Source organism: Leucopleurus acutus (genome assembly GCF_964270905.1).
Source record: "Leucopleurus acutus genome assembly, chromosome: 4".
Lineage (NCBI taxonomy): Eukaryota > Metazoa > Chordata > Mammalia > Artiodactyla > Delphinidae > Leucopleurus > Leucopleurus acutus.
The window spans coordinates 83,898,456-83,924,251 of NC_139146.1; the positions used below are offsets into that span (position 1 = coordinate 83,898,456).

Here is a 25,796-nt window from a genome sequence, read left to right on the forward strand (position 1 = left end):
GAAGGAGGCTTCAAGTTATTACCATGAGGCAGAAGACACTCACACATACACCCACTGTCTACCTCATACATTGTAGCTACAAAGCACATGCTGAAGCCCAAATTCAAATGATGTGCCGTAACTGAGGTGAAGTACTCAAACAAAAACTAGGAAGAAACAGTCTCAGCATGTAACACAAGAGAAGTTTTTTAAAGTCCCTCCTAAAACAGAAGAAAAAACCGATGCTTGTGCAGTATTAAAAAATGACTCCATGATAATGCCAACATTGCAGACCAACAACTTAAATGACCGAAGAGCAGCAGGTAGAAATTGAGTCAGATAGGAGAATTTGCTTACTCTCTTCCAATTGCAGCCTTTACTCAGCTTTGGGCTGTTGAGGTCATAGAAAGCTGCTAGCTCTGGCTTTCTGAAACTTCCAACTAAACAGAGAAGCTGGAAATTCAGACTTTATATGAAATCTCCCAATCTTTAAATGCTGACAATGAATTCATACAGTATAGTCAAAAAACTAACAAAGAAACACAAAAACATGATTGACTGATGGATCTTTTAATATGAGGAGAACAGAAATGCAGCAGAAGATCAAAGAAAGGATGTTTACTGGGTGCCAACACTGTGCCCAGTTCTACCCTTAGTCCCACTTATTTAATCTTCATGCAAAACTACATCTCAGTAATGTATGTCCCATTTCATAAATTAACAAACAGTTATCCTTCTAATAAATATTTATTGAAGTTCTATTATATGCCAGGAACTGAGCCTAGTTTTAGAAACACTGTACAGTGGTAAATATGAGATTGCCATAAGAAATCTAAAAGCTTAAAAGCAAAGAAAAAGTATGACAGGTGCAATGATTGTTTCTAAGAGGTGTATGGAATGTGTGCCTGACTACAAGGGATGAATAGGGTTTCTCCTAAGTTACTTGCCCAATTCTTAGGCCTAGATTTAGGGTACTATTTTTATCGGTCTAAGAAATAAAATAATAAAACATTCATTCTTAAGGCCTGAGGTTCAGGAAATGTTCTGAAAAAAAGAATATTCTTCTTTACTTAATACAGTAAAGGCTTTCAGACTGGGGGAGCTCTAAGTCAGACAAGTCAAGACAGCCTTACAAGAGCATTCTTTCATGGAGTTATCAGGTTATATATAATGACAATCCTCTGAGATCAAGTCTTTGAAGAGTCTCCTACCTGACTCTGCCCACCCTAGTGCCTGCCAGACTGCTGTTTTTCACCCTGACAACAGATTTTTGGTTTTGTCCAAGGCTACACTAAAGAGCTGGAGTGGCAGAAAAGGACACAGGGCACCTTGAAATGCCACAAACTTGTTGTTCTAACAAGATTTAGTCCTTTTTTTTGACTAAATGTTCCCTGGATTGCTCCAAGATTTTGGTTAATTTCCAGAGTTCTGAAAAGTTGATTCTTATAATATTTTCCACTTTTCTCATGGCTTTCATGGAAGAGAAAATTTTCAGATGTCCTTATTCCAAAATTTTTGCTGATATCACACCAGTGATCTACATTTCACTTAGAGTTAGATTTCTTATCTAATCCTAAATGACTCAGCCTAATAACAATATGTAAAAAGTATATATATACGTTCTTCATTTTGCATGTGGGTGACATAGCATCAATATAACACCTGAATTCCACATGCATTCCTCATACTCGGATAAGTGCACATTCACTAAGTTTCTCTAGTTTAACTTCTTTTTCTTCAGTATTAACATCAGGCATTAGCTATGTCAAAAGAAACATCACTCAAAAAATTACAAGAGTTTTGAAAAAATACTCATTTAAAAATCTGAACAAAATTAACACTATACTAACAATTATACAGAAAGTAAAATAAAGGAGGAAGTTGTTAGAATGACTGGAAATAGCCCATTTTTGATAAAAAGATTATGTTTTTATAAAGGAGTCAATTGTGCTTTACGCAGAAATCACATACAAAATTGAGTAATTTCCCTAAAAATGTCTAGTTACAAGAACAACTACAACATCAGATTTACCCTCAGAGTTACACTCTGTCAAACCTTGTCTGAATAACTTCTGAATGGAAAAAGGAGGAACACAAAACTAAACTCAGAGAGATTCAAAGAGAATATGACATATTTTCTCACTTTTAAAAAATTAATTTCAACCCAATATGTCAGTCATCTTCTCAGGAAGGGCAATTTAAGATATTTATGAAATAAATCATTTTTGATATGTGAAAAAATGCAGAGTACAAAATATATTTACAGGTTCTCATAGATGGATGTTAGCCAGCCATCTTCCTGTATAGGGGTGGTGAAAGATGAAAGAAAGACAGTAACTCAGAGGTGGTGAGTGAGGGGAAGGATAAAGAAAGAATGGAGAAAGGAAGAGCATAAGAAAGATAAAAGACAGATTAAGAGAATATATATACCTTTATGTTGGCACTGGCTATATCTGAGTAAGACAATTTGTTTTTCATTTGGCTTATCTTCATGTTTTAATATCTTAACAATCTACTTGTATTACTTTATTTATATTATACCTCTAAATGTAACCATAATATTTACAACCAAAAAGAAATACCAACCTACTGAAAAAAGAGAAAGCACACTGAGATGAGGATATTAACATATAAATTATTATGCATTAGAACAATTAATACTACTTGTCTTATTTCCACAGAAAGAATGTTCTAAGTAAAGGACCAATTAAAACATCTGTTATACTCATCAATTAGAAAAAAAATTTAAGTTTTGGTTATTTGGGTTGTTATAACCAGATTTGGTATAATATTAAATTACTTAATTAAATTGAAATTAACCTTCAAAGTCATATGAAGTATTACTAGTGTGCATAATCTTCTAATTAATTGCATATATACACTGTATAATAAAGTTTTAAGCATTCAAATTGTTTAACAATACTTTTCCTTTAAATGGAGGATTGAAAATATTATTTGTTTTTGTCACAAGGTGATTTGATTATTTTTACTTTTCTTTTTTATATATTTTATTTTTTATTATAAAAATCCATGTGTGTTTTATTTTATTTTTTATTTTTATTTTATATTGGAGTATAGTTGATTAACAATGTTGTGTTAGTTTCAGGTGTACAGCAAAGTGATTCAGTTACACATATACATGTAACTATTCTTTTTTAAATTCTTTTCCCATTTAGGTTATTATAGACTATTGAGCAGAGTTGGTTCAATAATGATGTTGGGTAGTTTTAGCTTGAAAATTAAAAAAATATTTAAGTATTAAAGTCATTATATAATAAAAATATTCTATCAAAGTCTAGATTGTTTTCAATATAATAGTCATGCAATACAGTTAATGTTTTCTATGTAATACAATGATTTTATGTCACAATATTTTACTTATGTTTTCATTTTCCATCTGATAATATGGATGTGTTTTTAATTAAGTACGAGATAATGGAATACTTTTTATATAATCTATGTATTAAGATTCTTAGTACTATAAATATATTAATAGGCATATTGTTAAAAAATGGCTTACCTAATTTTCATCCCAAAGAAGTTATTTTTAATGTACACCATAAAATAATTTAGTAATAAAAAAACAATGGTTGATTATAAAAATCTTCCAATGGAGCATCTTTTCTGAAAGTTCTCAATAGAGAAAAATTCAAGAATTAAAAGAAACCCTTTGAATGATGAATAATCTGATAATCTGAGACATTTTTAATTTCAATGGAATTTAAAGGAATTTCTTATAATATTTTAATTCCCTAATGTAGTAAATTAAACACATAATAAGTTGGTTCCAGTGTTTGATTCAACACTGTCATTGACACATGAACTTTTATTTCCTATTCAACATAAACAAGATAAGGGCAAATTAGCAGCAAATCTTTGCTTTTTTCTTAGCTCTTCTTCTTTTTTTTTTTTTTTTTTTAAAGATAAACCAATTCTAAAAATGTGTTGGTTGCTTCAATCTGAAACTCTCCTGAATGCTGAAGAAACTTCACATTTCTTTACGGAGAAATATTCAGAGAGGAAAATAATATATTTGTTTTTCAGTAATAAAAATCTCTTCCCAATTTGCTTGCTTTTCCCAGTCAAAGCTAATTTGAAGTCTCCTCACTCCCCTTCACACACACCCCTCTTTTCTTAACATCAAATATGTCCAGAGAATTTACAACTATATGATATTTAAGATGATGTCTATTCAAGTAGTTTAAGTTGTAGGGAAAATTTTATAAAGGCTTACCCCATTTTTTGGAAAAGCAATCCATCCCAAGTCCCCCATGACAGTCCGTGAATCCAACAAATTCACTAAAAGAGAAAGAAAACAAAGCTGAGTCAAATATACAAAAATATATCACTATTTTCATAGTGTTATTAAAAGCACATATTACATCCATAACTGAAAGTAAATTGAGCATTCGTTATGATGAATACAAGAGTTATAATTTGAAGAAAACATTATTAGGATGCAAGAGAATAAGTGATTTTGAATAATTATTTGGAGAAAAATAACAGCAAAAGTATATAAACAAGTTATTACCCTAAGTGCTTTTTTTTTGGTCAAACAGGAATAAAGGAAAAGAATTAATAAGAAAAAGAAAAAAAAGAAAGGTCCACAGAAAACCATGAGGACCATGTCTATTTTTTAAAGATGTTGGTTCTTGGGATTAAGCTGCAGCTGTAAAGTTGGGGCTAAATATACTCTATTTTCTGCTGGAAAGCTGTTATAAAGGCAATGAACAAATAATTTACATTAAACAACAATAAACTATTCCCAAGTTTGTAAGATTTTTTGTGATATTAACCAAAATCCGTAATCCAAATTGCAAATTTAATTAAGAAATAAATCTATACACTCTTAACCAAGCCTAGGAAATGCAGCAGCTCTTAAGGTTGTTGCAATAGCTAAGTGCTCATTGCATTCCCAAAGATACTTTCTATTTATATATAACTATAGTCCAAAATGTGTTTTTTACAAAACTGTTAGCTACATTTTGAAAGGCAGAACTCAATTAGGGCTGGGTATCCTAACATATTAGTAACTCCCAAGATGGAAGTCCGAACATCATCATTGCAAAAGAAAGCAATGGAAGAGTATGCACATGCCCATGCACCAACATTCGCACACTCACAAACTTGCACATACTCACACACAGATACATAGACACTCAGGGAGTTTATATTTCAACAGGTTCACCTACTGTCCCTCTGAAATTAAAGTAGTTTAAAAGTGTGCTAGGCAGAGAGGCTGCCTAAAATCACGCTAAGTTCACAGACACCCCCAAACACACCACTGGACGCGGTCCTGCCCACCAGAAAGACAAAATCCAGCCTCATCCACCAGAACACAGGCACCAGTCCCCTCCATCAGGAAGACTACACAACCCACTGAACCAAACTTACCCAATGGGGGCAGACAAAAAAAACAACAACCTGCGACAAAAACCTGGAGCCTGCGAAAAGGAGACCCCAAACACAGTAAGTTAAGCAAAATAAGACAGAGAAATATGCAGCAGATGAAGGAGCAAGGTAAAAACCCACCAGACCAAACAAATGAAGAGGAAATAGGCAGTCTACCTGAAAAAGAATTCAGAGTAATGATAGTAAAGATGATCCAAAATCTTGGAAATAGAATGGAGAAAATATAAGAAACGTTTAACAAGGACCTAGAAGAACTAAAGAGCAAACAAATAATGATAAACAACACAATAAATGAAATTAAAAATTCTCTAGAAAGAATCAATGGCAGAATAACTGAAGCAGAACAACAGATAAGTGACCCAGAAAATAAAATAGTGGAAGTAACTACCAGAGGGCAGAATAAAGAAAAAAGAATGAAAATAATTGAGGACAGTCTCAGAGAACTCAGCAACAATATTAAATGAACCAACATTTGAATTAAAGGGGTCCCAGAAGAAGAAGAGAAAGAGAAAGGGACTGAAAAATATTTGAAAAGATTATATTAGAGAAATATTTGAAGTGATTATTTGAAGAGAAAATGTCCCTGATAGGGGAAAGGAAATAGTCAGTCAAGTCCAGGAAGCGCAGAGAGTCCCATACAGGAGAAATCCAAGGAGAAACATACCAAGACACATATTAATCAAACTATCAAAAATTACGTACAAAGAAGAAATATTAAAAGCAACAAAGGAAAAGCAAGAAATAACATATAATGGAATCCCCATAAGGTTAACAACTTATCTTTCAGAAGAAACTCTGCAAGCCAGAAGGGAGTGGCAGGACACATTTAAAGTGATGAAAGGGAAAAACCTACAACCAAGATTACTCTATCCAGCAAGGATCTCATTCAGATTTGCCGGAGAAGTTAAAAACTTTACAGACAAGCAAAAGTTAAGAGAATTCAGCACCACCAAACCAGCTTTACAGCAAATACTAAAGGAACTTCTCTACGCAGGAAACACAAGACAAGGAAAAGACCTACAATAACAAACACAAAACAATTAAGAAAATGGTAATAGGAACATATATATCAATAATTACCTTAAATGTAAATGGATTAAATGCTCCAATCAAAAGACACAGACTGGCTGAATGGATACAAAAACATGACCTGTATATATGCTGTCTACATGAGACCCACTTCAGACCTAGGGACACATACAGACTGAAAGTGGGGGGATTAAAAAAAAGTATTCCAGGCAAATGGAAATCAAAAGAAAGCTGGAGTAGCAATTCTCATAACAGGCAAAATAGACTTTAAAATAAACACAATTACAAGAGACAAAGAAGGGCACTATATAATGATCAAGGGATCAATCTAAGAAGAAAATATAACAATTGTAAATATTTATGCACCCAACATAAGAGCACCTCAATACATAAGGCAAATGCTAACAGCCATAAAAGGGGAAATCGACAGTGACACAATCATAGGAGGGGACTTCAACACCACAGTTTCACCAATGGACAGATCAACCAAAATAAAAATAAATAAGGAAACACAAGCTTTAAATGATACATTAAACAAGATGGACTTAATTGATATTTATAGGACATTCCATCCAAAAACAAAAGAATACACTTTCTTCTCAAGTGCTCATGGAACATTCTCCAGGATAGATCATATCTTGGGTCACAAATCAAGCCTTAGTAAATTTAAGAAAATTAAAATCATATCAAGTATCTTTTCCGACCACAATGCTATGAGACTAGATATCAATTACAGGAAAAAATGTGTAAAAATACAAACACATGGAGGCTAAACAATACGCTACTAAGTAACCAAAAGATCACTCAAGGAATCAAAGAGGAACTCAAAACATACCTAGAAACAAATGACAATGAAAACAAAATGGCCCAAAACCTATGGGATGCAGCAAAAGCAGTTGTAAGAGGGAAGTTTACAGCAATACAATCCTACCTCAAGAAACAAGAAAAATCTCAAATAAACAACCTAACCTTATACCTAAAGAAATTAGAGAAAGAAGAAGAAGAAAAAACCCAAAGTTAGCAGAAGGAAAGAAATCATAAAGAATAGATCAGAAAAAAATGAAAAAAAAATGGAGGAAACAATAGCAAAGATCAATAAAACTAAAAGCTGGTTCTTTGAGAAGATAAACAAAATTGATAAACCATTAGCCAGACTCACCCAGAAAAAAAAGAAGACTCAAATCAACAGAATTAGAAATGAAAAAGAAGTAACAACTGACACTGCAGAAATACAAAGGATCATGAGACATTACTATAAGCAACTATATGCCAATAAAGTGGAAAACCTGGAAGAAATGGACAAATTCTTAGAAAAGCACAACCTTCTGAGACTGAACCAGGAAATAGAAAATATGAAGAGACCAATCACAAGCACTGAAATTGAAACTGTGATTAGAAATCTTCCAACAAAATAAGCCCAGGACCAGATGGCTTCACAGGCGAATTCTATCGAACATTTAGAGACGAGCTAACACCTATCACATGGCTATCATCAAAAAATCTACAAATTATAAATGCTGGAGAGGGTGTGGAGAAAAGGGAACCCTATTGCATTCTTGGTGGGAGTGTAAATCGATATAGCCACTATGGAGAACAGTATGGAGGTTTCTTAAAAAATGAAAAATAGAACTACCATATGACCCAGCAATCCCACTACTGGGCATAAACCCTGAGAAAACCATAATTCACAAAGAGTCATGTACCACAATGTTCATTGCAGCTCTATTTACAATAGCCAGGACATGGAAGCAACCTAAGTGTCCATCAACAGATGAATGGATAAAGAAGATGTGGCACATATATACAATGGAATATTACTCAGCCATAAAAAGAAACAAAATTGAGTTATTTGTAGTGAGGTGGATGGACCTAGAGTCTGTTATACAGAGTGAAGTAAGTCAGAAAGAGAAAAACAAATACTCAATGCTAACACATATATATGGAATCAAAAAAAATGGTTATGAAGAATCTAGGGGCAGGACAGGAATAAAGACGCAGATGTAGAGAATGGACTTGAGGACACGGGAAGGGGGAAGGTAAGCTGGGACAAAGTGAGAGAGTGACATGGACATATATACACTACCAAATGTAAAATCAGTAGCTAGTGGGAAGCAGCTGCATAGCACAGGGAGATCAGCTCAGTGCTTTGTGTCCACCTAGAGGGGTGGGATAGGGAGGGTGGGAGGGGGATGCAAGAGGGAGGGGATATGGGGATATATGTATACATAGAGCTGATTCACTCTGTTATAAAGCAGAAACTAACACACCATTGTAAAGCAATTATACTCCAATAAAATGTTAAAAAAAAAAGGTGCTATGTAGTCAAAATGCTTTAGACCTAGATCATAGACCATTATCTTTCAAATATATTATGCCTAAACCAAATGGATCTACCTGGTGTACTGTGCCGCTGAACCACTTTGAATGAGCATGGTATTTGGACCCAAAAGGGAAACGACTGGGTTAACCCTCGTCAGAGGTACTGAAGCTTCCTCAAAGTACATTCAAGAGTCAGTATCTTGAAATGCCCGCAATTCTAAAAAGATGGTTGGATCTGCAAGTGTAAGCCTAGGGTACTAAAGGTTTAACATTAGATAGGCTGAGAAATGTGTAAAACTTCTACAAGAGACCATACTCTGAAATTATTTTGATCAAGGAAATCAGGATCACAACTGAAATAGAAATTTTTGGAATGCTATGGAAATTATGTGCATTTTACCCTTATTATCCATCATTTTATTTCATATCATATATGCAAACATACATATCTTACACACTAAGGTAACAGTCTGTATTAAAACTATTAATATGAAAATAAATCAAAAACTTTAAAATCTTAGAAAACACAGATATATACTCAATACTGTAACCTACCCTTAAACTTGTCTATTTTCCTCATTAAGTTCTGAGCTCTTTAACTATAAAAATGTATGCCTACAGAATGTTTGTATCAACTTTAGCCTACATACAGCATGTTGGCTTTAGGGAATAAAACAATAAATGATATGTGGAATTATTATTTTTTAAAGGAAACTGACCTAACTCAAAAACTATTGTTTTAAAACAGCAAAAACCAAAAACAAACAGACCAAAACTATTTCACTACCCACTAACCTTGCAAATCCTCGAGTCAGTGCACTAAATTTAATTTTTCAGGTAGATCAGTACTGTTTTCTTTTTACGCTACTGTTGGCTCTTCTGGTTTCTATGGGAATAAGGCTACATTAAACTTAAATGTCCTTGTCCTCATTTTAGTTTTTCTGGGGCACTAGGTCTGTGTCTAGACATGACTAAATATCAGGGAAGTGCAGAACCTAAATCCTTCTGTTTATTCATCTTTATGATTCATTTTACTCACCTTTGATATTGAGCAGCGGCATATCTGTGTGGACTAGATAAAGTAGAGCAAATGAGCAAACTAAAGGTCTTCTGCTACGATGGCAGTCAAATTGAACTTAATCCTGTGGTGGCAAAGTGATGTGCATAGGAATTCTAGGAATTCATAACTAGCCTGCCATGAGAAACACAGCATTCCTTGTAGACTTCTTAATAATATGTGCATTCTTGAAATATTCATTATTATCAACAGAATTCCAGATGTCTTTCTAAAATTTAATTGCCCTCATTTGAATTAACTTTAATTAAAATTACTATTTTTACTCTTCTTGGCTTAGAAAATGTGTAAGTGTGAAAGTAAATGAAAATACTAGCTTCACTATTTTTACAATTTATTGGGAGTTTCCCATATTGGAATACATTACTGAACACATGGAAATAACTACAATAGGAATGTATATCATCTTTCTTTTGATGATCTTGTCAAAAGATTTTCTTCCGGTAAACAGATTAGGAGTTTTATAGGAAATACATGCATGTCACTTTTCCATACTGCCTAAAATTGCTTTCCTCCTAGAAGTTGATTTCATAACATTCACGGTGCAAAGCAGATATTTACATATACCATTACTGAATTGGAAATTGAGGAAAAAAAGAGAAAAAATAGGTGTTTTAGGTAATTACCTGCAGATTACTACTTTATAATTTTGTTCATGTAATGCAGAGTAAATTGGGATTTGATGCCTCAGGAAAAGTAACTATCTAAAATTATATCTACATAAAATTAGATATACAGATAAGTACAGATAAGAGTAAGAGAGCTTTCTTATACCTCCAAGTCTTGCACATGCTGCTTTAGCTGTCTCAAATACCCTTCACCCTTTGTGAACTGCTAAGTCTTCATTTGTACTTCAAAATATATTTCAGAAACTGTCTTCCCCAGGAAACGATCTCTGATTCTCCTTTTCCTAATTGTGGGTAAGGTAGTATTACTGAATATTTTATTAACACCCAATTCTTATATCCAAAACACGGAATACACAGAATTTTATTGTTCCCCTAAAAGAACACTATGTTTGACTCATGCCTATGAACCTAGCCTGCATTCAGAACAGCTGAATAGCTGTTTGTCTTATGAATGAATCATTTGCTCAGTAGACAGATCAGGAGGGTGTGGCTGAATCAACACACACCAGTAGTTCTCCACATGGGCATCTGATAATGTCTGGAGCCATTTTTGATTGTCAAAACTGGGAAGTAGGGGAGTATCTGCTACTGGCATCTCATGGGAAGAAGCCAGGCATGCAACTGACTAAACATCCTTCAGTGAATAGCAAAACTTCTTCCACCCCACAGGAAAGAATTATGTGGCTCAAATTTCACCAGTGCCAAATCTCAGAAACCCTGGTATACACCTATGATGCCTCCAGAAAATCTCTACTTCCACAATTCCTTGCACAATGCATCAGCAGCATGATCATCATTAATAGAAGTTAACACATTTGGAAGCATTCCTTATGAATGAAAATACTACTCCTATTTAAGGAAATGGAAGTAACAAAACTTGACATCTTATTTAGAGAAAACAGAGTATTCTGAATACCCAACACCCATACATTATTTTTAGTAACCAAAGTAACTATTATTACAAGTGTAGTCATTTATGCTCTAATAATTTCTCAAAATTCATGATGGCATGCATGAAAAAGCTTTATGTCACTGATATTATCAATGCTTCCATTCCCCCCATTACTTAAGCTACTAACATAAAAACCGGTTTAGACATAGCGTATATATAAATGTGAATTTTCAGAATTTCCTTTTCTAATTTCATTACTGAATTTATTAAAAGGCGGTTTGGCAGTAATGCAGCACAGTCACTAAGTATCTTCTGTGCTACAATTACAGTAATTAAATTGTTCTGAACAGTATATATGCTTGTTGTAAATTGCAATGAATACACAATGAGTATTGATCTTCATTGTACAACTTAATTAAAACTTGTCCGGGAGAAGCCACTAATGAATATAATTAGAGGAAATGTTTGATACCACAGTTACTCTGAAAGACATTAATTAGATATCAGAAATTTTATGGAAAATGTTTTTATTCTATTATTTATATTTTAAAATAAAGCCATACCATTAAACTGAGAGACAGCCTTCAAGGTCATTTTCCCTCAGCCACTCTATAATTACAATGACGATGGGCATATTGGTTGGTAATCTAATCATTAATTTAGAAGACTGATTCTCCAGGAGAAATCACTCTGTAGAGGTCAATGAGTATTTAGTCTATTGCAAATTCCTAAAGTTAACATAGGAAAAACAATGACTCACAAATACAGGAACTTTTTAATAAGTAAAAATCAGTTAACTGCCTAACCAAATAACAATTATAATAGAAACTAATTCAAACTAATCTTAAGTATGTCTTAATTTTATTACTACATACTAATAAATTTAATGCTTTCTTGAACAAACAGAGAAAAGCTTTTAAAAATTTTACTTTCAGAAAAGCCAGAGTTGCTAACTCATTCTTTTTGCTGGGATTCAAGAAGGACAAAGGGAGGGCAGAATGAGTAAAATGGAATATGCACAAAAAGATTCGTAAGCCTTCAACTTCACACATTCTAAAAATTAAAGAGTAATTGGAGTTAATTATTCAAATATGCTCTTTAACTTTCAAAGTTATATCCCTCTGTGTATCCCTCTGACTCCATTGCTTCCTCCGTAACATCTTGCTAATAATTAGGCAAAAAAATGTTATTGGATTTTCCAGGAAAATGATGCATTGGGATGAATGTGTTTTGAAACTTTGAAGAGTCAAAAGACAGCTGAAGGCGCATGGTCCCACCACCATCAGTGGGTAATGCCTTGAAAGAATGTGTGATCCTTGATGACATGAAGGTAAAGGAGACCCAAAAGGCATATTTGTAATTTTACATTGTTTCTGTTTTTCCCATGATCTTCACATTAACACACAAACACAATTATAATGGTAGTCAGAACTCCATCACAGTGTGAAGAGACAATACTTTGGATTAGTAGCAGATAAGATGGAATTCTCTCTCTCTAAAGGCATTGAACCAAAGTCCCATTGAATACAGTCGAGTTTTGATGTTTGCTTGCTTATTGATTTCCATTTAACAATACCAGAAAAGCTACTGGATTCAATTACAGCACACGTTTAACTAATCTGTGGGACTAAACCCCAGATATACAGCTATCCAGCCTCTCTCCATAGTCTCATTCAGCACAGATGTGATTTCTTGCTTCTGGGCTAAATTTTATAATGAGACAACTGCTTCAGGGAACAAAGAACAGTTGGCAACAGGAGTGCAGAGAAAGAAGACATGTGTTTCCCATTGGAAAACTAAATTTGTAAATTTGGTAAGAATTATGGTTTAGGTTTAGGGGTGTTACATAGATTTCTGTCGTCTTTGCTTGAAAGCAAGAATCTATAACCAACTGTATTTCGAAAATGAATGAGAGAGTATTCATTTCTTTTGTAATTCTGAGCAACATAACTGTACAACCTTTTTTTAGGAAAAAAAAAGGAAGAATATTAGAAAAGAAACTTATTCAGTGTTTACTATGTGTCAGGTACTCTACCAGGCAATTTATATATATTCTTTCATTTAACGATCCCAGCAAACCTAGAGGATCCACACAGCACTGACAGTTTGCAGTATCATTCAGAGCCCCAGCAGGGAAATCAAGGGAGGAAAAAAACATGAGGCAATACCTGAAGCCTTCATGACAGACCACAAGCCTTGCTTATGGTTTTTCCCATAACCAAGTCCCGCACTTAAGAGCCTAGACATCATCAAATACCTTGATTACAGCAACCTATCTCCCCAGGGCATCCAAAGAAGTAAACCTTAATCATGAATGAATCTACTTTATTTGTACATGAACCACGGCTGTCAAACACTGCCTGTGGAAAATCTCACCAATCTAAAAGATTGGTTCTAAAAATTGTGATAATCATGTAGCTCTGAGTTCCTAATTTTCCTTATGTTTTGGTAGCATATGATCATGACCCCCATGGACACTCTCTCATCTTTCATCTTCAGTGACAATGCATTTCTGTGGTTTTCTTTAACCTCTCTGGCTATGTGTTTCCATTATAAGCTACTCTTCCTCTACCAACCCTTCAAACCTTGGCTTTGATCAATACTCTATTTTTGTACACTGTCTTCACTTATCACGCTATACCAATGATTCTTGAATAGGACTTAAAATGGGAATAAGAAAAAAGAATCTTTGGAAAGAACAAATGTCTTAGCACCAGTCCATTCATACTGAATCAGACTATTTAGGATGGAGAATGGCTAGGATATTTAACTTTTGTTTGTTAGCTGACTGGTTTTAGAGGTGATATTAGCACATACCCCCTATGAAAGAACCCCTGTAGAGGAGCTCATGAACTTCCAAGTCTTCAGTTGTAATGTAAATATTAATAACCCCCCAAATCCATATATTTTGTCCATCTCTCTCTCTTGAAATTCCAATCAACTTATAAAACTGTCTGCTATTTACTAACACATTCATGACTTGCAGTAATTTCAAATTCAACCTGTAGCAAAGTGAACAAAGTATCTTCCTTGTACAAAAAAATCCTCCTCCTATGTTCCCTATCTCAGTGAATGCAATGTCATAGAACCAGTTGTTCCATCCAGAAGTCTGTGAATCACCTTTGTCTTCCTTCACCTTTACCCCCTACATTGAATCAGTAACCAAATCCCACCAGTTCTAACTCTATTCTGTATATAGCTCTCTGAACTGCCTTCTTTGTTTCATTCCACAGCAGAACCAGTCCAGTCAAATCTGTGCCATAATTTTTAACTTGAAAAATCTCCTAACTGGTTTCTCAGTAGAGAGGCATGATCCTCTCATGTAGACATCCTCTCATGATCCTTTCATGTAGACATGAAAATGTCTACAACACACTGAATCCAGAAAGACCTTTCTAAGCCACCAGTGTGGTCACGTCACCTCCCTACTTCAAACCTTGTAGTTGTGTCTTGTTTTTAATATAAGTTCTTCCAGAAAAATTGGTCTCTATTTTCTTCTCCAGTTTCATTCAGGCTTTTCCCTCCTTCTTCTTCCACAATTTAGCGATGCTGAACTTATCTCAGTTCCAATTATGTGGTCTTAACTATTGTTTCAGTTCTGTCCAATGAGCTGTGAAGGTGATCTGCAAAGGAAAGGAGTTTTTATGAAGAAAACAGTAGAAAAGGAAATTCCTGGATGCCTTGAAAGTTGTTGGGTATGAGTATATTTCCTGGAACTGATGCAGCCATCTTGAGCAAACAAGGAGAATCAGCAGGAGAGCAAAGCTTACAGATTAGGGTTGGCAGAGTGAAGGGATGAGAAGTATCTGATTCAAAATTGTATCACAGAGTTGCTAATCCACCTAAATTTGAAACTTGCCTCTCTTAGGACTTCCTGTTATATGGGAAATAATCAGATTTGTTGCTTAATCCAGTGGGAAGTGATTTGCTATTTGCAGAGGAAGACATCCTAACAGATACAACTGCTAAGTGGCAGAATTTGAAGGCAGACTTTAGTCTCTCGTATGCCAGAAGTCTGTTCTTCTTCTATCATGTCTCGATACTTCCCATTTAAAGATATTTGACTTAAAGAATTCCAATGACATTTCAAATTGAGTTACTTACACCATCATATTCGTTATCTTTGAAGTGATAAGTGATATCAAAGATAGATGATTTTTGTTGTCTCTTTCAATCTTATTACTCTCATTGTTGACTATGAGCAATAACCACTGCCTTTAATTGTTTGTTTCAAAATACATTCACCTATGCTCATTTTGTTCTTTTTGTCTCTTTTTTTCCATTTTGTTACAAAATATTTTTCATCATCATAAACAAAGAATTTTTAGCCACTGCTCTTTGAAAAGTAAGCAGTAGCATAGTCATACTATGAAGCATACAACTCTGAAGGAAGCAAAAATCAATCAGAAATGTATGCTAAAGATTTTGAATTGTTAATATACTCTAAAATTGTAAACTCATGGAGATGGCAAAGAGGGATTGAGAATTCGTATCCACTGATTAGTCTATACAGAGTGTTTAGGCAAAGGTAACTCTGAAATCTACTGAGCGAAATTATGACTAATGAGCAGTCTGCTCCTCACAGGACACACTGCATGAAACGAGCAAAAACATGGTTTTCATGGCTACCTTGTCAGGTGTGGTAACCAAACTTGCCTAGTTTTACATATTGTTTTTATTCTAAAAAGAAAAGTCAAAATTAGATGACATAATGGGCTTGAAAATTGTCATATTACAGAATATGCTCACTCAATTCCTGTTCACCACTCTACAATGTACGTAGATAGTATATGAAGCTCTTCCTTGCAAAACAGTGCAAATCCTCAACATTTGAAATACATGTGCACATTCACAATTCGCTTTGAGAACAGTTCACTGCACAGAGAATATTCATCAGTCCTAAGGCTCTGGTTTGCTACTGTGTGAGCTTGTGGAAGTGATTTTATTTTGAGGTCCTCTATTCTCATATTTGTAATATCAGCGATTAAGACTAATAAAATTATGTGTATCTGTAGTTAATACACATTATATCACTTAATCCTAACAATGATCCTTTGGTATGTTATTTTCCCCACATTACAGATAAGGAAATTGAGGTTGAGAAAAGCTAAACATGGCAGTGGTCTAAGGTCATGGAGCTGATAAGCACAAAACCAGAATCTAAATCCAAGTCTATCTAACTCCAAAGCTCTTTCTCTTGCTTCTATTTCACACTTGCCCCAATATCAGACTTAATGAATCCAAAGGTTCCCTCCTTTGAAACTCTTAATTTCTACATATCAAGGAGTTTTACTAAATCAATGAATTTTGAATAACATGTTACAGAAGCCAGCATCTCCCATAATGATCTAGTAGTACTCTATATAAAATGGAAATCCTCAGATCTATTAATCTAAACAGAGCAGATACTAGTTTTTCCTGGAGAAATCAAAATTTAGTATCAAATTTCCAACAGTAAGTTACAAGATCTCAGAAAGCAAAAGGGTAACTCTTATTTTTTTATTTTATTATTCATTATGCTTTAATAAGCATGCTAACTGGGGCAAAACAGGGTATAAGTTTGTAAAATATACTTTGTCCTTAGATGTCAAAAAGCACATCAAAATAGAAATGGGAAATGTATGCAAAGCTGATTCTTCATTTGGAATGAATCCTTACCCCAGTCCCTAATTACCCCTAATGTTTGACTGAAATATACCAAACTGCAAAACAACCTATATAATAATTAGCTTTCCAGCCTTCAGCGTAGGATAAAATGATGATTAGATCTGAACATGCACTAAAACAGAAAGAAACTTGCACAATTTCACAGTCTGTATTTTAAGGTGATGGCATTTCCAAAAAAGCACAAACAACTGTGTGGCCCAGTAGCCCTTATTGTGACATGAGAAGTGACCCAAATTTCTGCTAGCAACTTCAGTCATTATCCCATGTCAGTCTTGTGGCTTAATTAAAACTGAATTCTGATGTAAACCCTACAGAATGGCTTTGTTATCCAAAATGGAAAAAAATATATATATATTACAAGAAATCCTTGGATAACAATTTGTCATCAAAAGCTAGTCAAAATATAAAGCACTATTGACAGAAGTATAAATAAATATTGTGCCCAATAATTTTAGGTGACTGAACATAAACATTTTAGTACCCAGCTCTAATTATCCATTTCAAAATAGCTAGCAAGATTCATGACAGCAGCAAAGTAATTATTAAGTCATTTTTTAGAAATACAATAAATTATGTATCTTTATAAGGTATAAGATTGATGATCTAGTAGCAATCATTTTTGCCTAGTTAACATGGTACCTAAAATATATTTTTGGTCAAAATATAACCCCACTAGTTGGCTACTTCTCCTTTTACAATGTGTATAAAGGAAAAGAAAATAAAAGAAAATAAAGTAAAATAAAACAAGATAAAATAAAATAAAAGTATTTTCTCTTTTCAGTGGTATTGTATCACTTCAGTGATATTGTATTGTATTTTACGCCCATTAATTACTAACATCCTTTCTCCTTCCTTCATATCAGAATCTCACTTGTGTTTAGAGGGGCAATGTGCCCAGCACCAGACAATGGTTCATAACTGGCCTTACCAAATAATGATCATTATGTTTCTATAATCTTAGCCTCCACTGAACTGGGGGCCCTTGTTACATAAGTCTGAAATCTCCTTGTCAGCTTCTGGGAAAGTTTTGCTGTCCTAGCTGAAGGAATAGTGCAGCTGACATGATTCTTGGCTCTTCTCTTTCCCTTTTTCTTGTTCTGAACTGGATGTGATGCTTGGAGATGCATCAGTCTTCTTGCAACCATGAGGCAATAGGCTTGAAAGTAAGGCCAAAAAAGTCACAGTGATTCCTATCCTGACATCATTAAGCCACTGAACCCAAACCACCAGACATCTACCCTGAAACTTCTTTCTCAAAGGTTTTTTTAACCCCTCTACATTGTAAGTCACTGTTGGATAGTTTTTCTATTATCTTCAACCTAATAAATCACATGTAATACAAATAGTATGTAAAAAGGAGAAAGTCCAGCTCACTGCTTTAACTTCTATTACAGTTCTATGGACACTTGCAGTGAATGAGCGTTCATTTGTTCAACAAATGTTTATTAAGCATCTACTTAAGTACCAAGAATTGTTCTAGGCCTTGGGGATGCATCAGTGCATAAAATAGGAAGTATCCTGCTGATTGTTCAACCTTCCAATTGCTTAGCTCTAAGAGTAGACACTTGCTTGAATTTGCATTACCTGTAAAATAATCCTTCCGTGTCCCCCAAGTCAGACTCTCTTAGGGTATAATTATCTGAATTAACATTTGACACTCAGGGATATATGGGAACACATTCAAAATGAAGATAAAATTATGTAGGAATATAAAGGGGAAATATTAATCAAAGCATACACTTTGAGGATCAGTTCTGATATCAATGGCTCTATCATTGACTACATATCAAACCATAATTAGAATAATTTTGGATTTTGACATTTGTTTTTACAATTCTCTAACATTTTGTATGTCCTTATTGTACACAGTGTTATCTGATAATAATATACATTACCTTTAGCCTTAGCACATTTTCATATTGTCCTTGAGATTAATAATAGAAAACATTTATATAGTTTTATATATATATATACATATATATATATATATATATATATATATGTATCTGTACTTTTAGAATATATATTCTAAAAGTACAGATTCCCAGGTTCTAAACTTACAGATTTCCACAGGACTTGCTTTAATGAATTTTGAATCAGTGAGTGTAGGAGGCTCCAGGCATGGTATATTTAACCATGTTTTGAGGTTGGCTCTGATGAGTGCCTCTGGGTTAGGAACCACTGGTTCAAAGTAAACTTTACTAGATATTATAATTTATTTTTTAGCTAGATTGTTACAAAGCTACAAGTCAGGATCATAGCACACAGATCTTCTATACAACATTCCTTTTATATTTTAACACAGTGGTTTTCACACTGAGCCCACAATGGCCCCTGTGGTTCTAAAGAGATATCTCAGAGGCACAAGCAGATGAAGGGAGCAAGGAGGTAAAGAAAGAGCCAGGAAGCCCAATAACTCTGTTGTTATCTGCTTCATGTATTGGGCTTCCACAGTGATGAGAGGAATTAGAGGTTCTGAAACTTAAAAAAAAAAGAAATTTGAAAACCATTTTTAACCCTTTGTCCTTGGCTTTCAACAGTGACCTACATAAGAACCTATTAGCGGGTCACAGTGTTGTTTGTGTTTGAACAATACCATGAATAATAATTCTTACCAATTTTCAAAATATACAAAACTTATTTTCATCTAATAGGTTCTGACAGGTTTTCTGCCAGGAAATGAGAACTGTGTAAATCAAAGCTTATACTTAAGTTTTCTATTCAATTGCTTTAGCATTAATGATAGTGAGATTTTCTTGATATAAATTTTCCATGTCCCCATATACTTTGCTTATATTATTCTTATATTAATTGATTTTCTTATAAAACATGTGGTTTTGTAACAAAACATGATTCCTTCCTTGAACAATTGTATATGTAAATAAAATACAAATCATAATACTTAAGTATATTTAAATAAATATAATCTCTAGATAGTGGGTGCAACCAAGAGCTTCTGCATCAAACACACCTGGTTCCTAATCTATCAATTTATTTGTTGTGCAACCCAGTGCAATTTACTTAATTTCTCCCCAGCCCCATCTCCCACTAGTAAACTGAAACAATATCCAGCTCACAGGGTTATTGTGAGAATTAAAGGAGATTATGTGGTAATAGTTTTCAGAGCAGTTATCACTATTATCCCTCCCATCTAGAAGAAAAATTCAATTCAAAGAATTCTTAGCTCAGTAGAATACAATATTAACCCACTGACACTTCTCATATATTTGTTAGAATTTTTAGAGTAAATAAAAATATGTTCAAAAGGGATAATTAATTAAATATACTAATCAGACACTGGGTAGAATTAAACACACTAACCAGACATTAACCAAGCTATACTTAAAAAGCCATTCATCATTACATTTTAAACTTTATTCTTTATAAATCTATTTTTTAATGTTACTCTGTTCACATGGTTGATGATATCCATTTTCCTGCTCCTTTCCCTGCATTATTAAGAATTCCTACCAAGTTGTAAATCTAAAGTGCTTCATAAAGTAAGTGACAGTCTAAATTATCCAGGAAATCTAGAACAAATGAAAGAGTAAATCCATCCCCTCCCCAGAAATTTAAACCATTAAGAAACAGATGTTTTATATTAATTGTTTTTCTAGAGATAAAATTAAGTCATGCTTAAAACAGAAAAAAATACTTTATGTTGGCTGATTGTGGCTCAAGTCATGAATTCTGAGAACTTATCATATGAAAGAGGGGGAAAACAGTAGTTGATTAAATCACAAAAAGATAGTGACCACAGGATATATCCTATTTATTTCTTAGTGGTTTGGCAAACTTCAGTAGAACTTTCCTCTCATTGATACTTTTGTTAAATATAAAATAAAGTATTTTACTGCCAAATTTCTTGGTATTAATTTGTTTTGGTGGGCAAATCATACACTCTTTTAGTTGGCAAAATCTCCGTTTAGAAAAGACTCTATAATACCAGAGATTCTGAACTCTATTAGTTATGAATTTAGGACAAAAGCTACATAGGCTCTACCAGGAAAAAACAGTAATGTGGTGAGACTGGGTGTGTTTAAAAGCAGAAACAAAACAAGTTACTTAATATAATTTATTCCTTAAAAGTAAATTTACAGGGCATAACATACTTCACTGATACATACGGAATATCAGGTATTGGGGTTACAGACAGGCAAAGCTTTCTTCATACTGATGCATTTGGTAAATGCAAAAACAGAAAACCTGCCAGTTTTCTTGGAATCAACTTGCTTTAGTTGGCAAATCATACCAAATAACTCTTAGTAGGGATGTCTCAGTTCAGAAGAGAGCTTTTTCTCTGGTTAACCTTTATTTTTTACAGCGATTTCTATTCTTATCAAATTATCAAAAATGTATAAACAAGGGAAAACTTGATTCCAGCCCAGCGTGATATGCTACACACGGAAAAGAATGGGCACAGAATACTGGGAAAATTGGGGAGGGCTCTTACCCTGTATAACTTAGGCATAAGATCAAGGTAACCTAGGTGCAGGAAGGAGCTGAGGGTTTCCTATTGAGCACCCAGAATCCAACTGTGCTGAGAGAAGGGCTCCCCCACAGAAGCACGGAGTGCAGACATGGAGGGAAGCAGCAGGAGAGGTGGGCCAGGAGCAAATCACTGAGTGCTTTGTACTCTGGCTCAAGGAATTTAGATTTTATCCTGAGGGTACTGGAGAGCCGTTGAAGGGTTTACCCAGGGAGTAAACAAGGGCTGCTTGAGCAACTGAACTGAAGTCAAGTGCTTTTCTTGTGATATTTCCATATACAATAAATATTAGACAGTACTCACTAACTAATGTCGAAAATTAGACCCTGCTAAATGTCAGAGTGCCAACCCACACTACTTTTCAGCATGTGGACTATTTAACACTTATATAATGCTTCCTGTGTACCAGAACTTTTACAAAACACTTTATTGATATGAACCTAATCTTTACAACCCCGAACTGTACGAATATTCCCATTTTACAGAAAAGAATGCATAGACACAAGGTTTTCTAGCTTTCAGCGTTTTCAGCGTTTTCAAGTTCACACAACTCTAAGTGGTTCAGTCAGACCCCAGAGCCTGTGCTCTTACCACTCTGCCTCACCGCCTCCTAAAGTGGAATGCTGATTCTGCAATCATGAGACTTTGGCTTTGAAACCAGTTCTGATTTTTTACTAGACCAAATTTTCTTGTTTCAGTTCCTTTGTTTATAGCAATGATTTGTCTAATCTACCCTACAGGTTTTTATGAGATTCTCGTGGAATAAGGTAGGTTAGCACATTTTGTAAACTACAGAGCATTTTAATAACATAAGCTACATAAAAGTGATTATAAAATATTTAATATTGCCATGTATATAAAGAGAAAAGAAATCACCCAAGAAGTTGCCTTGGATAGGAGACTAAAGGTGAACACATTTTCTACTCAACCCACTGAACGTTTCAGTACCTTCACTTGTTACAAAAAGTAGTGTTGCCTAAAAATTATAATGTCTGAGTTTAAGGCAAAACTTTATCTCAAAACTGCCCTCTCTTTCCAACAGAGCAAGGTGTAGTGATCAGCCACAAACAGCACTTCGCCGAGAGAGTTTCTGAACGGGATTACAGATACACACAGCTAGGTCTAGCGTGTAGCCTGGGCTAGAGATTGAGAACTGGGCTGCTTATACATGAAAGTAACAGAAAACAATTTAAAAACTAAAAAATACATGGCCTCAAATTAAAAAGACATAATGTGGAGGAAGAGATCTTGCCTTGTGCTAGTGGGCAATGAAGAGGGGAGATGTCAACATGGGGCTCAATCAGTGTGTAAAAGCCCAATGACAAGAAGCGGATCAAGTATTTAGTGAGAAGGAAAAAAAAAAATAGAGGTATGAGTGAACATGACAACAAATATCTTCAGGACGCCACATGAATTTTTGTATGCACTTTAACCGTACTTCCCACTGTCTGTGGAATGAGCCATTATTTGGATGGTGAGGGAAAGAGTGACTGTGGACATCTGAAGGACTTTAGTCAACAGTCTCCCCTTGTGTAGAAGAGTTGAAAAGAGCAGTGCTGGAGTCAGACTGCCTAGGCTTGAATGCAGATTTCTACCACTTTTGGATGGGTAACCTTGGGCAAGTTATTTAACTGTTCTCTTCCTCAGTTTCCTCATGTATAAAATAGGAATAATATATAATAATAATAATAATACATATTTCCTAGGCTTGTTTTGAGGAAAATGAATCAGTATACATGTAAACCACTTAATGTTTGGCACGCGGTATGTCAATAATGAATGTTAGCTATAATTATTGTATACAGGTGGGTGTACTCATGCACGCAGATACACACATACATTTCACAAGCAGATCTAAATACAATACATTCTAAACTTCCTTATACCTGTTTATGTTACCTACATAAAAAAGATAAGCTTTCACAGAATTGTATTAAAACCTTTCTAAAAATGTAAAAGCTCAGTTATATTTCCAAGTAATATTTTAAAATCTGAATATAACTGAGCAGATGAGAAAATCGTATACGTTAAACCAAAACAGAGGTGTCCAACTATAGTGTCAGATATATGTTTCAGGAAACTTCTAAGGATTTAATTCTCCCAATTATCCACTTTCATAGCACCATAAAGGTCATTTAAATATATATATTATATTAAATACATATATATAAGACTTACTATGCCAGTACTAAATATCCAAAACATTTGAAATATCTCTTGATATGTTTTGTGGCTAATAAGAAACTTCTGACCCCTCCTTGGGGCATAATGAGATAAAAGGCAACATTTACAACCCATGATCCTTGTACTGATGATTTTCCCTTTATTTCCTAATCAAATCCCAGTATTCAATATTAAATAATTAGGAAACCAGCAAGAAAATAGGACAACATCATGCGGTTGATTTTTATCTTTGATTGCTCTATGGAAAATTTGCATATGCAATTCTTTTTGTTAGATTATTTTCCTGTCCCAGATTCCCTTTGATCATCCAATGCAAGGAAGACAATAACCTGTGATCCTGAAAGCTTATCTCAAATATCCCACATTTAGTGTGGGGAAACCCCAGGGACTAACATTTGTTGGTTACCTGTTTTGCTCTAGGAATTTTACTAAGCAACATACATACTCTGCACATTATTTTATTTTCACAGTAATGCTATGAGTGTGTGTTAACACTTAATTTTAACTATGTGGAATCTGAGGTGGATGGTTCAAGAACACATCACTCACACATAGCAGGGCTCACTTCATGGTCTTTACATGTTCCCATTTTGCACTACCCAGTGAGAGGCAGTTATCGCAAAGTTAATTAAAATTAAGCTACAGGACCCTCAATGACATGGGTCACTTCCATGCCACTAAGGCACCAGCAAAGTGTTCACTAAGTCCATATTTCTGCTACACTTGCAAAACTAAAAATTTTTTTGTACTCCTTTCCTTAAGGACGATTCCTCACATAGTGTAAACTTAAATCCACAAAACTGCTGCTCCCGATGCTTCCTTGTATCCTAGTCCTTACCTGGCAAGAGAAGCATTAACATACATGGACTTTGCAGAGCTGTAACCAGCCACACTCCCACAACTTACATATGCTCACCAATTAGAAAATTATCTCATTTTGATTGTTCTCCACAACAAGTATGTGAAGTAGTACCATGCTACAGATACATGAACTGAGGCTAAAAAAATAACACAGTGAGTGTCCACAGAATTCAGAGGTAGTAAATGATGGAGATTAGAAAAAAAGGAAAGAAAACAAAACAAAACAGAAACAAAAAATAACTCCACAAAAACACAAAACAAAACAAGACTACTTTCTTTCTGAATTTCAAAGCCAGAAGTTTGGATTTGTTTTTTTCTTTTCTCTTACTTTTCTGTAATTCCATACCAGAAATCCTTTCCCTGCTTCGTTTTGCAGGCTTGAATCAAAAAACAGTGGCTCCAAATCTCCAAAATTAAATGGTTCTGTTGTTGTCGTTACTCCTACCCCCAACTTCCATTAAAATCAAATATGATGGTTTGAAACTAGATATGGTTAAAATCCTTCAGACACAACAGTTCCCAAGTATTTTCTACTTTTCTCAGAAGGCTGGTTGTACCCCTTTTAGGAGACTCGTGACAGCATCACTATACTGCCTAGACTGTAGGGAGAAGACAGACCACTGTCATCTTCCACAAAACAGGGCAGTCGAATCACCTGTCCAGCTAGCAGCACACAGGCCAGGGCTCTGCGTGAAAGCTACAACTTGGCTCAGAGAGAGCGTGCCTGCTGCGGACTGCTGGGCTGAACCGGTGCCAGCCGGACCTACCTGCTGAGTTTGTCTTTCCACAGAAGTCATTAACAAGCATCCTGGAACTGGAAGGGACAGCCAGTGCAAAGTAAATAAGTGAGCTATCTTATAAGAAACACAAAACTGACAGAGATACCTTAAACTCTTGGACTTCTGACTTAAGAATCAAGTGAAAAATATATAACTTGGTTTGCTACGATCTACTCTTTACCGTTAAGGACTGGGTCCCATGATTTATTTAACAGAAGACTATATTGTCTGATCGCCCCAATACTTCCTTGGAGGCAGGATGTATGGATGAGCTCTTACAGGCATGGATGAGCTCTTACCCTCTTATCTTGCTTTGACTTTGCATAAATGGAGTCTCTGATAGGGGAGGGGGGAAGAAAGAAGAAGGGAAAGAGAGAGAAAAGGAGGGGTAAAGGGGAAATGAGATGTGACAGATGAAAATAAGAGTGTGAAATTATCATAAGAGAAAAAAGACACTACCCATTTCTGAGTAAAAGAACAG

At 34.6% G+C, this 25,796-nt stretch overlaps 1 protein-coding gene across 10 annotated transcripts in view; it reads right to left on the reverse strand.

The window, feature by feature from the left end:
- The window catches only part of EPHA5 (EPH receptor A5), a gene marked incomplete at both ends in the record, with an annotated part of 326,480 nt that overhangs the window by 293,113 nt on the left and 7,571 nt on the right, over positions 1 to 25,796 (reverse strand). For all 10 annotated transcript variants that reach the window (XM_082837949.1, XM_082837947.1, XM_082837948.1 and 7 more), the window contains one exon: positions 4,214 to 4,278. In XM_082837949.1, the coding sequence (XP_082694075.1) occupies positions 4,214 to 4,278 (65 nt within the window). The remainder of the gene's footprint in view (positions 1 to 4,213; positions 4,279 to 25,796) is intronic.